Below are 15,801 nucleotides of genomic sequence, written 5' to 3' on the forward strand. Positions count from 1 at the left end.
TCCCTTTAAGATAGAATATGACACAGCAAGTGTGCTTAGATTGCTCAAACCCACTAAAGCAGACATTGATCTATTGTCTAAACAATGGGGGACCTTTAGGGATGGGATCAGCCTGGCATTAACTCCTAGGAATGCAACCCACTGGGAGAAAGAGGAGGATTATGGGTGAGACAAGGTGACTGTCAAACTAATCTTTCTCTTAACTTGATGAAATGAAAAGTCAGTCATCAAAATTGAATGGTGACCAGGAGCTATGTTCCCAAAATGACAAAAACACCATTAAAGTATCATAAATGTATTATATTCTAAGTTGCCTAAGGCCGTATAATAGCTTTTTTCACTTGGAACACAGCAAAATGTGCGTTTGTTATTCACAACGTTCATAAAAATAACTCATATGCCACATCCAGACATGTCACAGCAGGTTAGACTTCAATGTCTCATTTATTATGTGTTCTTGTTACTCATAACAGCTTGTGAAGTGCCACATTTCAATATGCACACAAAGTTGAGAGTTTTGAGAGTTTAGAAGTAAAGAATTTCACTTAGAGGTCCACTGAAGTGCTTCGAATTGTGCAGCATTGTTCTATGTATTGACGTAATTGCAACTGAATCAGAAAGTCCCGCCCCCTTTTTAAATAGCCAATGGTGTTTTGTTTATATCACAGCTTGGGCCAGAGCCATAAAGCTGGTTAAAGCCGCATTTGACAGCGTATGATAGCCACAATCACATCCATATTGCATTATCTATATATAAAATAGCATTCTGTGTAGAATTCAAATGCGTCCAATATGTTTTGTGATCTGCGCCGACTCAAATATACAATCCGCTCCTTGTTATCATGCGCTAGTGTGAAACCAGACTTCATTCGCCCAAACGGTTGCATATTTACACTGTTTGAATCATTCCCTATCCCCTATTTAGTGCACTATGTGCCATTTACTGTACAGAAAATAGAAATTTTGTGAACTAGTGACTGATTTCAGCTGCAGCTTTAGCGTCTGTTTATACTGTAGGGGACAGGACGCTTTAGATTCTAGAGAGCATTTGATTGAACAGAAAATTTGATGAGAAGCTGAAGTGCATGGTAATGATATAAAAATCATTGATCCATATTGGTGGAAGATACAGACTGTAAGTGAATGCTTATATCTTCTAAATGCGAATTTTGTCATTGTTTTAGAGCACACTAGCTTACCGATATGCTTAAAGGAACTCTCCACTTTTTTTTTGAAATAGGCTAATTTTCCAACGCAGTAATATCACGCAGCGCCTGAAATTAGTTCCCAGCTAGGTTAGCATTTGCACATGTGCTGCGTGATATTACTGCGCCTGCTGCGTCTATGTTACCGCAGCAAACTTCCTTGACTATTACGCCGGAATGGAAGTGTAGTTCCTAATCTTATCGGCCTAGAAAATCGCAGCTTTACATTTTCCGCCTGTATTAGTACACAATATAGCTACATAAGAGTCAAGTGTTAAATAGGACAAATACCGAAACTCGTTGGTCATTTTTGAACACGATGCTATTGGTCTAATAGGATTCAATGATCTATGCTAAGCTATGCTAAAAGTGATTTCGCCAGAACAGGAGAACAGCTGAATGGATTTCAAAACGGTAAAACTCAGCTTATTAACTCGGGGGGAGTTGGAGAATGAGCCTATTTCCAAAAAAAGTGGAGTGTTCCTTTAAGGCTAACATATTTATACTAAAAGCAAAATGGGGACTTTAACTTTCAGTCTGTTCCTCACATAAAGCTATTTTTGACTTTGGATGAGACATTTAGATGACTTTTATAGTACTATTTTTTCATTTTTGTGTTTGACAGACCCTGGTCACCATTCACTTTACATTGCGCAGAAAAAAACAGCGTGAACATTCTGCTAAACTTCTCCTTTTGTACTCTACGGAAAGGAAGTGAAACAGATTTGTGACCCTGGACCACAAAACCAGTTTTAAGTAGCACAGGTATATATGTAGCTATGACCAAAAATACACTGTATGGGTCAAAATTATTGATTTTTCTTTTATGCCAAAAACCATTAGGATATTAAGTGAAGATCATGTTCCATGAAGATGTTTTCTAAATTGTCTAGTAACCTCACTTGAACAACTTCGGCGCTTTTTTTGCACTTTCAAATAGTTGTATCTCGGCCAAATTTTGTCCAAACAAACCATACATCAATGGAAAGCTTATTTATTCAGCTTTCAGATGATAATCTCATTTTCAAAAACTTTATGACTGGTTTTGGGCCAGGGTCACATTTGAGGGTGACTAAATGATGACAGAATTTTCATTTCTGCATGATCTGTGCAAAGAATATGGTCACAAGCAGTTGGAACCTGTGTATAAGAAGAAGCACAACAAGTTACTCTCAAAACGAAATCTCCCCTGGTTTCATCAGAGGTCATTCACCCATGAACCTCATGCAAATGGAGGGCAAAGCACTGAAGCATATATAATAAATAAAAGACCTGTATCAATATCCTTTTTCCTGTTTCTCTCCTCTCAAATGTCTCAAGTGTGATTGACTGCTGTGCAGTTCGAGAGCAGAGGATTACAGAACGCAAGGGAAGTGCTGCAGAAAGAGGATCGATCACAGTTTTTCCTCTAGTCAGCCATTCGGATATTGATTACACTGTTAAACTACTGTATAGGGCATTTGCACATATTAATGAAAGCACAGAGAGTATATAGAGTTAAAATGTTACCATGTAAGCATGCACCAAGCATGACCATCCAGCAGCTGCAGTCGTATGCTTTTTCAGCTCTTTCCACATCTTATCGAGTATGTGAACTAATGCTTCCCTCGGAGCATCAACACTGCTGCACCAGACTCCAAGACTGACACATGCACACATACAAACACATTCAATGCAAGTGAGATTTACCGTGCTGCTTCTCTGCAGTGTGTACATGCTGCTGACATGCTTTCCTTCCTCTTCTCTCGCCCTGTTTCTCTCTGGCAAGTTCCCAAGTGTATCTAGAGCTGTTGGTGCCACATTAACTCTGGTATCACAGCTGCAGTGCAGGAATGAGCTCCGCCGCTTCACACACACACTCTCTGTCCTCTTTCTCTCTCCATCTCTCTGTAGCCAAGGTCAGAGGAAGGAGCTACCAGGCACATGCTGACTCCTCCTCTACACACACGCTTTCAACAAACACAAACATTGTCCTTCAGGACACACACGTGCATCTCTGTGTCACATACACACCCTGTAGATGATTCCCATATCGCAGGCAGTGCATGTTAATCGTAGAGATTCATTATTCAGTATTGCGGCAGATCTGCTGGTGGTTGGTGTTGGAGTGTTATAGAAAGCAGCCCTAAATCTAATCTGATTTGCCCCGGGACGGAGACTTCTTAAAGAGATTACAAAGCACAGAAGAGGGAGGGTAAGAGAGGAAAGACAGATCTGGTGAACATAACCTTAAACTGTAACTCTTCTCAGATCTTCAACACCAATTGTGTGTAATGTCTCCCTCAAGTGGTTGTTATTGTATTTTGGACTGTATTTAAAGACCCTAGAAATTCATAATTTCAGTAGTTCATTCAGAAATAGCCTACATTCTCTGTTTGAAGGCCCTGAAGAAACAACAGGGAATGGCTTTCTGTCAAAATGAGCTCCAAGAAGGTCATGAAGGCCTTTAAATTTAAATAAATAACATGTTGCGTTCATGTCATCATCGAAATTACCCACAAAAATGGTTAAGGGAACGAAATAAGACAAGAATTATGTTCTAATTAATCCTATAGGCGAGACTTCCGGTTTATTAGCCGCATAATGAGAAGAATAACAACGTACTGTAAACGGTACAACTGTTTGTACTACAAACTAGTGTGTTCATAATTAGGATAATACATTGAAATGATATGGTAAGACACACCTGTTTGCAATATCAACTAGCAAAACAAGCTGTTTTGTACAGCTAAATATAGTTGGACACGAATGAGACCGGAAGCCAGACCCACCAATATTTAAAAATGGCCGCGCCCACTCTTGGGAAAAATAAAGTGGATACTGTTGACGAAATTGATATTAAAATACAAAGGATTGCCCACTTGAGCTGAAACACTTTACTAGTAGGTTAGTTAACTCACCCATACGCAACCTATATGTGAGATAAAGCAGAAATATACACAGCATAAACGTAATATTAACACTTGGGCAAATATATGACGCGAATACAAAAGTAAACTTTAACGTAACTTACGTGCACGCTCAGAATCCGTAAATCACGTTGTGATTGTCTGAATGTGCTCTTTTTGTAAACAATACACGGATAACGAATAACTGAAGCTGGAATAATTAACAAAATAGTATTTTAATAGCTTACTTATTATGACATTATTGCTGGAGCTTTTTACATGGCCAGTTTTGGTTTTGTTATATGCTAGATGCTTATATTTAAATATTTATGTTTGTTTATTTATTTTTGACTAAAAACAAATTTTTAAAAGGATTTATTTTTACTAAATATAAAGAATATTTTTATTAAAAGGCAAAGATTATAACCAAATTATACTAAATTGAGCAGATACACTCATGAAAAATGGACAAAAATATGACTAATCTTTTTCATAAGAGCATATAAAAACTTTTGTTCAATAAAATGCTCAGTAAATACAGTTGCCCCCTGATTTTTTGGTTTATTTTTGACTGAAAATAAGTTTTTTTTTGGTCAAAAGACGAAAATTATGACCAAAGCAAATCTCTCTCCTAATTTACTCCAAAATGTTAACCCTTTATGAAAATTAACCATGGTTTTGCTACAAATAAAGCCAAAAAAAAAAAAAAAAACAGTTACTATAGCTGAACCATTTTAACCACAAATTGACCTTGCTTTTGCTAAACTAACCATAGTTGAACCATGGTATTTGTAGTTAAACCGTGGTTATACAAATGGTATTCATTACGCTTTTTAATTTTGTAAAGGACAAAACAAAAATTGAGCAAGTAACCTACACTTATGAAAAATTGACAGAAATATTGATGACTAATCTTGTTCATAAGAGCATATGGAAAGTTTTGTTTAATAAAATCCTCAGTAAGTACAATTGCCCCTGATTTTTTATTTTATTTTTGACTGAAAACAAATTCTAAAGGTATTTTTTTAAATTAAATGTAAAGGTTTTTTTGGTCAAAAGACAAAAATTATGACCAAAGCAAATCTCTCTCCTAATTTACTCCAAAATATTAACCCCTTAAGTAAATTAAGCATGGTTTTACTACAAGCAAAGCCAAGACTAAAAACTCATTCTTAAGGGTATGTTTTGACTAAATGTATTTTTGTGGTCAAAAGACTAAACTTATTTCCAAAGCAAATCTTTCTCCTAGTTTACTCAAAAAAAGTTGGAGTAATGGAAATGGAGTAAAAATATTAATGACTAATCTTCTTCATAAGAGAATGTAGAAAGTTTTGTCCACAAAAATACCATCTTCGTAATACTACCTGCCACCAGCTATCAGTATCAAGTAGTAAATTGTATTTTTGTCTGGCCTTAATATGTCTTATTCCAACTTCCTTTTAAAATGTGGAAAATGTCGACACAGCAAAAAGGGATGTAACAGATTTTACATAATTATTCATGAAGAACACAACACAGGCAACATTGCAATTTATAAAAAAAATTGTTCCAGCTTTAATATGAGATCAAAAGTGCAATATTCCTTCAGTTCCATCAGGTGTGTTTCAGGCATCTTGCTGAAATAGAAGAACAAAACAAAATGGCAAGTTGTTAAACCGTCTCAGTTTGACCTCAGTGAAAATCTGTTTTGAGAAATGTGAAGATGCTTACTAGTAATGCACGTCCTCTAGTCTCAATGGGCAAAAATGCCACTCCCACTGCGCAAATCAAACACGCTGTGGCAAACGGAGACACAGCCAGAATCACAGACCTTGACATTAACACCTAAGCCACAAACAAACACAGTGTTATTGTTGTGGAAATCAAATGTGTTAACCACACATATTTATGTACACACACACATGCAAAGTCAAACACAAAAAGCACCTGTGCAATAAAAGGTGCGATCATCCCGCCAATTCGACTGAAGGATGTGCAAAAGCCCATTCCGATTGAGCGCACGGCCGTGGGATAAACCTGCGCGCACATACAAATCATAACGATTTAAATTCTGTGTTGAACTCTTCTTTTAAGTGTAAGTGGAGTGTTCACATGTTAGGTCTCACCTCTGCTGTATAAATATAGACCACATTAAAATTCATGGAAACAACTGAGCGGAGAAGGAAGAGCAGCACAGTGAAACCTAACCTGCAGAGGGAGAGAAACAATATTTCATTTCTAGCTGCACTTTTAATACATGGTCACAAAAAAATTCTGACTTAAAGTTACTTTTATTCAAACAACAAGTTGTTGTTTTTTTCATTAGAAATGACACAGGCTTCTCCCAAAAGATAATAAGATGATGTACAAGAGGCATCATTGTGAAAAAAATTACTACTCATCTTTTATTTACATTTGAACAAAAAGTGGCATTTCCAAAATTATTCATACCCTTCTCAATAATCAATAGAAAAGCCTTTTTTTTGGCTATTACAGCAATCAAACACTACCTATAATTGCTGACCAGCTTTTTGCATGTCTCCACTGGTATTTTTGCCCATTCATGTTTATCGATGAGCTCCAACTCTTTCAGGTTGGAGGGTCTCCTTGCCATCACCCTGATCTTTAGCTCCCTCCAGAGATTCTCAATTGGATTTAAGTCAGGACTTAATGTTAATGCTTTTGTCTGCTAACCATTTCTTCACCACTTTTGCTGTGTTTTGAATTGTTGTCATGCTGAAATGTCCACTGGTGCCGAAGACCAAGGATGCTTTAGAAAAGCTTGGACTATTTGGAATGGTATAGAACTTTGGATTTCCCATAGACTGTGACAGTTTGCAAAGGGTATGAATAATTTTGGACATGCCGCTTTTTGTTCAAATGTAAATAAAAGCTGAGAAATATTTTTTTTCCACAATGATACCTCTTGTACACCATCTTATTATCGTTTTGGAGAAGCCTGTGTCATTTCTGGTCAAAAAAAAAACTTGCTGGTTGAATAAAAGTAACTTCAAGTCTGTATGAATAATTTCGGGCTTGACTGTATATACATGCAGTACACACAAATTATTTTACAGAACAGGAGATCAATATACTCACATTGTTGTGCAAATGTTAACAAGCAAGAAGAAAAAGGCCGACAGCACCTGAAGTATGGCCAGGCTGGGCTTCCGCCCAAATATATTTAACATGCCAATATTGAGGGGTATGACTGTAGGGTAAACACACAAAACACACGTCAGCATTGAAGATTTAACTAAGCTGAGGATGTGAAACTGGGTTGAGAGAGAGGTCAAAGGTCACTCACGTGCCACCTCGCCCAAACAGCTGATGAGGAGAGTCTGGTAATCAGCCATGTTAAATGGGATACAGTAACACAGTGCATCCTCCTGGTTGTGCTTGATCTGGTGCTCTGGATCGGCGTCGGTAATACACAGTAGATTCTTCTCCAGTAACTCAGAGCTGCTCAGAACTGAGCCATAATAGGAGAAGGAGGCCACAAACCTGTGGATGGACAGTGTAATGTGTCACCCAATGAGTAAATGAAAAGTGTATATGATGAATCCACACACTCACAATACACATAAACTAAAGGGAAGTGTCTTAGACATTACCATGAGTACCACAGCAAAAGTGATGTTCTTCTAAAAGCCGGGCTAATTAGAGTGGTGGCATTTCCTCTTTCTGTCTGCAAACAAACAGTCCTGTTAGTTGGGCCTGAGTGCATTATAAACGCATACACGAGGGCAAGCATATATGATACACATAGACTTTTTTTAAAAGCATATCTGTATAGGACATGTATGGAAGCTAATTTTTGCCACTGAATAAAAAAAAAAAAAAAGGTAATTGTGACTTTTTATCTCACAATTCTGACTTTTTTCTCAGTTGTCTAGCCTGGCTAACGCCAAACCACATCTGGAACCACATGTTCATTTTCTCGTATTTGAGGCGTGGTTTACGAATGCCCAGAGCCGTTTATTGGGCGCTACGAATGTCTATCAAATGCGCCTGTGCGTAGCTCATAGCAAATCATTTCAATTATACCGGACGACGTACGTAGAGCGACAGTAATTCGACAAGGAAGAAAACGAAGAGTTTTGACTGAGGACAAAGTTATGCTTCGTAAATTATTTATCAATCGTAATTCAACGCTGAATTTTTAGCATGCATTTGACCGAATTGCCTACTTTTGTCTTTATTTCCGATTACATAAGTCTCTTATACTTTATACTTATACTTTTATAATGGCTAATATTGTTCATTAAAACTGACATTTAACAAAAAAGGCAGAGTTGTGCTTGTCATGTTTCATTTAATTATACATAGAGTAAAGATGTATTATACACAGTGCACATATAGCTTAAATCACATATGTTTTATTATTTTTAAAATGAGTACGAAAAGAGAGTTGTGGTTTATATTTTGAAGAAAACAAAGAGGCAGTGTTTGATATCACTTCCTTTTATTGTATTTATTGTTTTGTAACGCGTTGCATGAACCACATTTTTGTCGCTATTAATATGTTTAACGTTAAATGAAACGGAAAAGAGGCAATGCTGCTTGATATAAAATATTTCGTTTCACTGTAATGTTGTACATTCCCTGAACTACAAAAATTTGGTCCATGGTTTCCAGGCTGCTTAGCAGCGTGAATAAAATCTGTGCGCAAGGCAGCATGGGGAAACCCAGGCTAACGGTTGTCAGATATAAACTTGCAATTCTGAGAAATTAAGTCAAAATTGCTTTATATAAACTCACAATTCTGACTTTATAACACGCAATTGCAAGTTAAGACAGAATTGTGAGATATAAACAATAAAAAGTAAGAATTGCGAGTTACAAACTTGAATTTGTGAGAAAAAAATCTTGAGTTTATATCATGCAATTCTGAGAAAAACAGTCAGAACCATGAGATATAAACTTGCAATTGCGAGAAAAAAGGAATTGCTTTATTTCTTGCAATTGCAAGTTTATATCATGCAAAAAAGTCAGAATTGTGAGTTAATACCTCTTAATGACTTTATAACCAGCAATTCCGAGTTTTTGTCTTACAGTTTTGAGAAAAAAGTCAGAATTGCGTGGATAAAGCAGGAAGTGAGAGATATAAACTTAAAATGTGAGAAAAAAATTGAATGGAGAGATACAAAATCATATTTGCAAGAAAAAAGCTGGAACTCACAACTGCACCATAAAAACAATTTGCAATTCTGATTTTATTTCTTGTAATTGTGTTTATATCATGCAATTAAAAAAAAGTCAGAATTGTGAGTTTATATCTTAAAATTTAAATCTCAAAATTAAAAAAGTCAGAATTGCATGAAAAAGTCAGAAATGAAAAAAGCTGGAACTCAAAATAGCAATAAATAAAGTCTGTATTTCTTGCAATTGTGAGTTTATATTAGACAATTTTGATAAAAAAAGTCAGAATTGTAAGAAAAAATGTCGTAATATATCAGGGCATCCTTAATACACCCACCTTTTTCTTCAATGCGGAAGTAAGGAAATAATGAGAAGAATAACAACGTGCAGTAAACAGTAAAACTACAAACTAGTGTGTTCGTAATTAAGAAATAAATTAAAATAATATGGTAAGACACAACGATTTGCAATATCAAGCAGCAAAACAAGCTATTTTGTACAGCTAAAAATAGCTGGATACAGATGAGACAGGAAGCCTGTAAAATTTGCATGCATTCGTGCCACTCTTACAGGAAGAAAAAGGTGGATAAAATCTATATATTACTAATATAAAATATAAATACAGTGATATAAAAGTCATGTAAGAATCAAATAAGGAAAAAGGAACTTCTCATACTCACTACTTCAGGTTCCCGTAATTCTCCTTCAGGTAGGCTGACGCCATTCATCTTTGCGATCCAATTAAGTGTAGACATGGCTCCTTGTACGTTCCCTGCTGAAACCTGAAACCGTGCAGACTCGGGAATAAACTAAAAACAAAAGGAAAAGAGTGAGCAAGTGAGTCAAAGACAAACATCCACTTTTGTTTCAGCACCATTTAGATGAAACTCACCATGAAGAGTCCAATGAGTATGATGCTGGGGATGATAGAAAAACGTATCATCCAGCGCCAGCCCATAGTAGGCACCACTGTCATACCGAGAATAATAATAAGCATAGATCCCAGCATCCAGAAGATCTGTCAACCAATCAAAGGTAAGGTGAGTATTGAAGCTTTCCCAGTTGAAGGTCAAACATAACTTCAGATTTTGCACTCACTGAGGCTAGAGGCAACAGATACGCTCTGCATTTGGCCGGGATGAATTCAGTCTTCAAAACAAACCTTTAGAAAGAAAATAGCAGAGAATTTGTAGAATGATTTAATGAATTTGAATTACTTACTTTTGAATTTGTATGCATACTAGAAAATCAAAGCATCTAATGGCTCTAATGAATGTCTATACAGTTGAAGTCAAAAGTTTACAGAATCTGCTAAATGTTAATTATTATTATTCTGTTCAAAAGTTTTCACCCCCGCCTCTTGATGCATTTCTTCTGGAGCATCAGTGAGCATTTGAACCTGCTATAATAGTTGCATATGAGTCCCTCAGTTGTCCTCAGTGTGAAAAGATGGATCTCAAAATCATACAGTCATTGTTGAAAAGGGTTCAAATACACAAAAATGCTGAAGGATTTTTCTGAAGAACAGTGGACATTAACTGTTCAGGACTAACAAGAGACTCATTTTGTATGATCCAGCTTATTTTGGTCAAATAATTAATATTTTGCAGATTCTGCAAAGCGTATGTAAACTTTTGAATTAAAATGTACATGTATACTACCCTCCAAAGGCAAAGTGCAGTAACAACACCAACACTGAAACTGAGAAAAATGCCTTTAAAATTTTTATACCAGCTAGTCAAACATGTTGAAACTCTTGTTTCTCTGAAACAGGACACAATTTAACCATAAGACAAAACAGTTGTCACAAAATCCGTTTTATTGTATTAGTTTGCATAACTGTCCAGGCCTGAAAAACAATCTAAATCAAATTTGTACATATGGAAATTATGTGAATATATTTGTGCAATCTCACCCTTGAGATGTGCCTGCGACACCGCAGCCCACCATACAGCGCAGGAAGATGAACCAGCCATACGATGGAGAGAATGAAGTGAGCAAAGAAAAATATGATGCCCATATAAAGCCTCCAAACACCACCTGTGCACACAAACACATTTATTTCATCGAATTTAACCAAAAAACAGCACCTATGCATCAAACAAGACATCACCTGACCTTCCAACGTCCATATCTATCGGCAATATATCCACAGAGGACCCCACAGATCATAAAACCAAAGAACACCATCTAAAATCAAACATACACAAAATAAGGCTGTTAATGATTAGTATTTGCATTTTAGACTTCTCTAAGTTTTCCTTTGCATATAAATCAGGGACAGAACGAAGTTATCAACGTAAAATACGCTTTACGTCACATTCAATAAGGTATAAAAACGTCATCCAAACAGGTTGAGCGGTCACATGTGCGCATCTCGCATTACAACATTCCATTCCTGTCAAACATCAAAGCAAAAACAAAACAAAGAGCTCTGATTGGACGAGCTCCTCACCGTGGAGACAAGGGCCACCTGCCAATCCTCTAGATGCCACTCGCAGCGGATCTCAGGAGAAACCACAGCCAACAACATGATCTCCATTGCCTCCACTATCTACACACACATATTCATAAATTAGCACTGAAATATGCAAGCAGTAAAAAAGTAGGCTGGTTAATGAATTACAGAAACGAGACGTGCATTATTTGGCTTACATTGGCACTACCCATGATTACAAAAAGCAATATATGGAAGCGTCCAAAGCCAATGCTCTCCACAGCGTCCTCCACGGTGTAGCATTTTAGTTCTGTTTGGGCTACAGAGATCGAGAAAGCACTTGAGATGATTACTTTTAAAGTCACAATCGTGCAAATGTGTGCTTTGTGTTATTGTTTTGTTTGTATGTTGTTCACCTTTGGCTTTGGGAGCCTCGGGATCCTCGGGAACTTCGGGAGGTGTGTTATTATTGCTACTGGTGTTGATCTCTTCCTCCAGCTCCACTTCTTGAAGCTGGATGGCATCGACCAGCTGGGTCTTCATGGAAGACGAACGCTTCAATGCCATTCTGTTTCAAAACTGCACTTATTTCCTGAATAGCAGGAACTGGAAAGTACATTAAAATTGATATGTGATGTTTAATGTACTTAATTCAGTCTGCAAAACAAATCTTTAGAAAGAAAACAGCAGAGAATAAATTGATATAAATCAATCGCATATGAATGACTGTTTTTTTTGCAAGACTTTTAATGTTTTTTTGTAAACAAGTCTCTTCTGCTCACCAACAGCAGAAGCCAAAACAGTAAAATGGTGAAATATTTTTACTATTTAAAATAACTGCTTTCAATTTGAACATATTTTAAAATGTAATTTATTCCTGTGATCAAAGCCGAATTTTCAGCATCATTACTCTAGTGTTCACTGTCACATTAATATATTTTAATATACTTGTTAAACATGGTGTTGTGATAATACCATGCTTTTTGGAAATGCAACTAGGTTGTACCATGTTTTTGGACACGGTGCAATCTAATCTCATAGATTTTTTTTTATTTACACCCGTTTCAGGACACATACCATGGCAATACTATGTTTCTAATTTAACACAAAAGGCAAAAGCCTAAAAGTAATAAATTAATAATTACAAAAAATAACGTAGTTATGGTTTTAATATAGCTTTTAGATGGGTTTTGTACATTTTTGGGTTTTGGTATTCATCTATTTTTGGAAATACAACCATTACACCACATTTCTAAACACATACCATGATAATACCATGTTTTTTTTTTTTTTTTTTTTTGTTTGAACAATGGTTACACCCTTTGTCTTGGAAAAATACCATGATAATAAAATGGTGTTCTGTGAAGTACATTTGATTGCTAAGCAAACACCATGATATATGGATAAGATAATCATTCCGCAGCATTTCATGTTGTTGATCAGTGCTGTACAAACTATTTACGTTCCAATCACATTTCTAAGAGACAAAATTACATATTTATTATACTAATTAAACTGCTTAGTTTGTAAGAATAACAAAATAAATTCTTACTATAACATCGAATGATGTGGTCATCAAACACCATCGCCTCTCATCCCGATTCACGCTTTTTGGATATTTCCCCTTCAGACACCTGTTCGAGAATTTCCGTAAACTCTGCCAGGACCTCAGCGATTTATGCAAATAAGTCCAGCAAAGCGGTGATAAAATGGAGGAACTATAAATCCAAAAAGTATCTTTTACGAATGTACTATAATCCAAATTCAGTTTCTGTATACATGTTAAAACTCCTTTTGAAAAGATGCATCACCAGCCTCTCCCGGAGTAACACCCGAATACACCTGCAGATAGGTAAACAACGTCACTCACTTCAGCGTATAAGGGGTTCGGCTTAGCATTTAAAGGGCCACGTCTCTTTTTTTGTCTAAGATAACACACCCAAGATCAGGTTTCTATGCTGTATTTAAAAGGAACTGGGGTTATTTAGCCTAGTAAAAGTGGACAAACAGGTTTTAGTTTGGTTTTCTCTTTCCTCTACTCCTGACCTGTCCTGTAAACAGAGCTGTGGACACTGTATTCACCTCAAAGGAAACAATATAATTCCGTGGACCTGTTTGGCAGGAGACATAAGTGATTTTACTGGATTTGGGCGAACAAGGCGTGACGAAAATATCCTGACTGGCGACATTCAATTCATTAGCAACTGTAGCGATGTTCGATTCGTGAACGAATGATTCTTTTGAGTCGAATCTTTTCAGTGAATAGGTTCGTTCGAAGTTCGCAAATCACTGCGTAAGAACTAGAAGTTCCAAAATGTACGTACTAAATTTCATCTTAAAGTTTAGAAAGAAGCCTTCTACATTCTTTTTTTTTTTTTTACCTGGATGCGTGGCCAAACTGGCGATACTCGGATGTAAACAAAAGCATGGATTGCACAACTAATGCTCATTTATGCTGTCTAAGCCATTGAAAAACGTGTGGAAGTTGCTAAATCATATAGGGAAGGACTTAGTAAGCAGAAAAGGACACAATATTTTGACAAAGTAAAGTTAATGTGCTAAAAATATGTATGAAGGTGAGACACTGCAGGTGAATAGGGTAAAAGAATTAACTAATAGGCCTAGTTATCATCTTACTTACCCAGTTGATTGATTACATTGATAATTGCAAACATTTTTTGTATTACAAGTTTTCTAAAATGTTATGTTTAAATATGCAAATTAGCCACTATTTAATAAAATATGCATAAATTTGCATTAATTTCTAGTACAGAAATCTAAACACTGGATGAAGTTTCAAAATTCTTGTTTAATTTTTTTCGACATATTAGAGTCAAATCTCATTGTATCACTCCATAATTCAGAAATAATTTAGAACAGGCAGAAAACAACATATTTTGTTCAATTTTGGGGGGGAATAAAATGTTGTGTGAAATCATGCAAATTATATATGAACAAATACCTCTGTAAAAACCTTCAGGATATAGACAGGAATAAAAATGTAAAGTTTGGTGTGTGTAAGTGCTACTGAAGTGGAGATTTATGGCTCAGTGTAGGAGAAAAAACTCATTTTGAGAAAACGGCCTTTAAAAATATGTATTGTAATTGAAATCCATTAACACAAATAGATAAAGTACTATAAAAGAAAGACTTAACAGTGTCTTTTAGATATTTTCTTTCCACTAGTCTGAAAAAACACTTTATGAAAAACCAAAAAGGCCAAAATCTCAAACTTAAAAAACTGCCCTCAATTAAGATATTAGGCTTATATTCACCTACCTAACAGAAAATGATAAGAACAAACATGCATGTTGTCAATTCTCGCCCTGGAAATCCTGGTTCAGTTTGGCTAACTACAAATGCCTTTTGTTCCTTAGTTTTTCGCACTTTTCTACTTGATTTGTTATCACTTTTATAGTCTATAGCATTTCAAATGTTTTTCCTGGTCTGGTAGATTAATACAGCCCAAGAAATGACAATAATTGACCATTTTCAGCAGGAATAATCAGCAAAATATATGAGTTTCATTCGTTTCAGTGGCACGTTCAGTGCTGCCAATATGGCCGATGGATGACGCATAGTTGAAACCCTCTATTGAGTATCTTCTTCCAACATAGAGTGACTTTTACATAGCACTGACACAAAATAGACATCATTGACGGCACATTGTTTATTATTTATTTTACACAACAATATAGAGACATTAAACATCAAATACTGGGATGCAGTTTGCAGAGACCAAGAGAGAAAGAAATAAGACAGAATGAGAGAAATATACATATCCCTCAGTGATATGATCACAAAGATGGTGTTAGCATCTTTTCAACAAAAAAAGATGATAATGTCATTAGATTTCAGGTAGTTTACATAAAATGAAACATGAACTTTCTGTGAGATTTAGTTTACATTCCTATTACATCCTCTATGGCACTGACATAGGGACTGGGGGAGGTATACTATTGCACACACACACACACACACACACACACACACACACACATTGCATTCATTTCATCTTAGAACTTGCACATTGTAATTGCTATAAATGCGATTAAGTTCAGTTCAGTGCTGTAAGGTTTTGATGGTTTCAGACAGTCACACATTCACACACATACATGTTGAGTAGCACCATGTTAGTTAATCAATTGAC

General features: G+C 36.0%; 1 protein-coding gene across 1 annotated transcript; it reads right to left on the reverse strand.

Moving 5' to 3' along the window:
• Positions 1-5,532: 5,532 nt before the first annotated feature.
• Positions 5,533-13,466, reverse strand: svopl (SVOP-like). Its single transcript, XM_073838853.1, has 16 exons — positions 13,204-13,466; positions 12,068-12,257; positions 11,870-11,970; positions 11,670-11,768; positions 11,333-11,404; positions 11,130-11,254; positions 10,313-10,376; positions 10,107-10,232; positions 9,895-10,023; positions 7,687-7,760; positions 7,380-7,576; positions 7,172-7,283; positions 6,199-6,280; positions 6,020-6,109; positions 5,804-5,917; positions 5,533-5,709 (listed from the first exon to the last, which is right to left on the reverse strand). Exons 2-16 carry the CDS (start codon positions 12,216-12,218, stop codon positions 5,698-5,700), a joined length of 1,548 nt encoding a protein of 515 aa, XP_073694954.1. The 5' UTR covers positions 12,219-12,257; positions 13,204-13,466; the 3' UTR covers positions 5,533-5,697.
• Positions 13,467-15,801: the final 2,335 nt, after the last annotated feature.

Source organism: Garra rufa, chromosome 4 (genome assembly GCF_049309525.1).
Source record: "Garra rufa chromosome 4, GarRuf1.0, whole genome shotgun sequence".
In the NCBI taxonomy this organism is placed as follows: domain Eukaryota; kingdom Metazoa; phylum Chordata; class Actinopteri; order Cypriniformes; family Cyprinidae; genus Garra; species Garra rufa.

Coding starts and splice junctions, on each gene's coding strand:
- svopl (XM_073838853.1), bottom strand. CDS start 12,218: ATGGCATTGAAGCGTTCGTCTTCCATGAAGACCCAGCTGGTCGATGCC. Junction 10,233..10,312: donor ATCTGTTGCCTCTAGCCTCA/GTGAGTGCAAAA, acceptor ATTGGTTGACAG/ATCTTCTGGATGCTGGGATC. Junction 7,284..7,379: donor CTGTTTGGGCGAGGTGGCAC/GTGAGTGACCTT, acceptor TTTACCCTACAG/TCATACCCCTCAATATTGGC.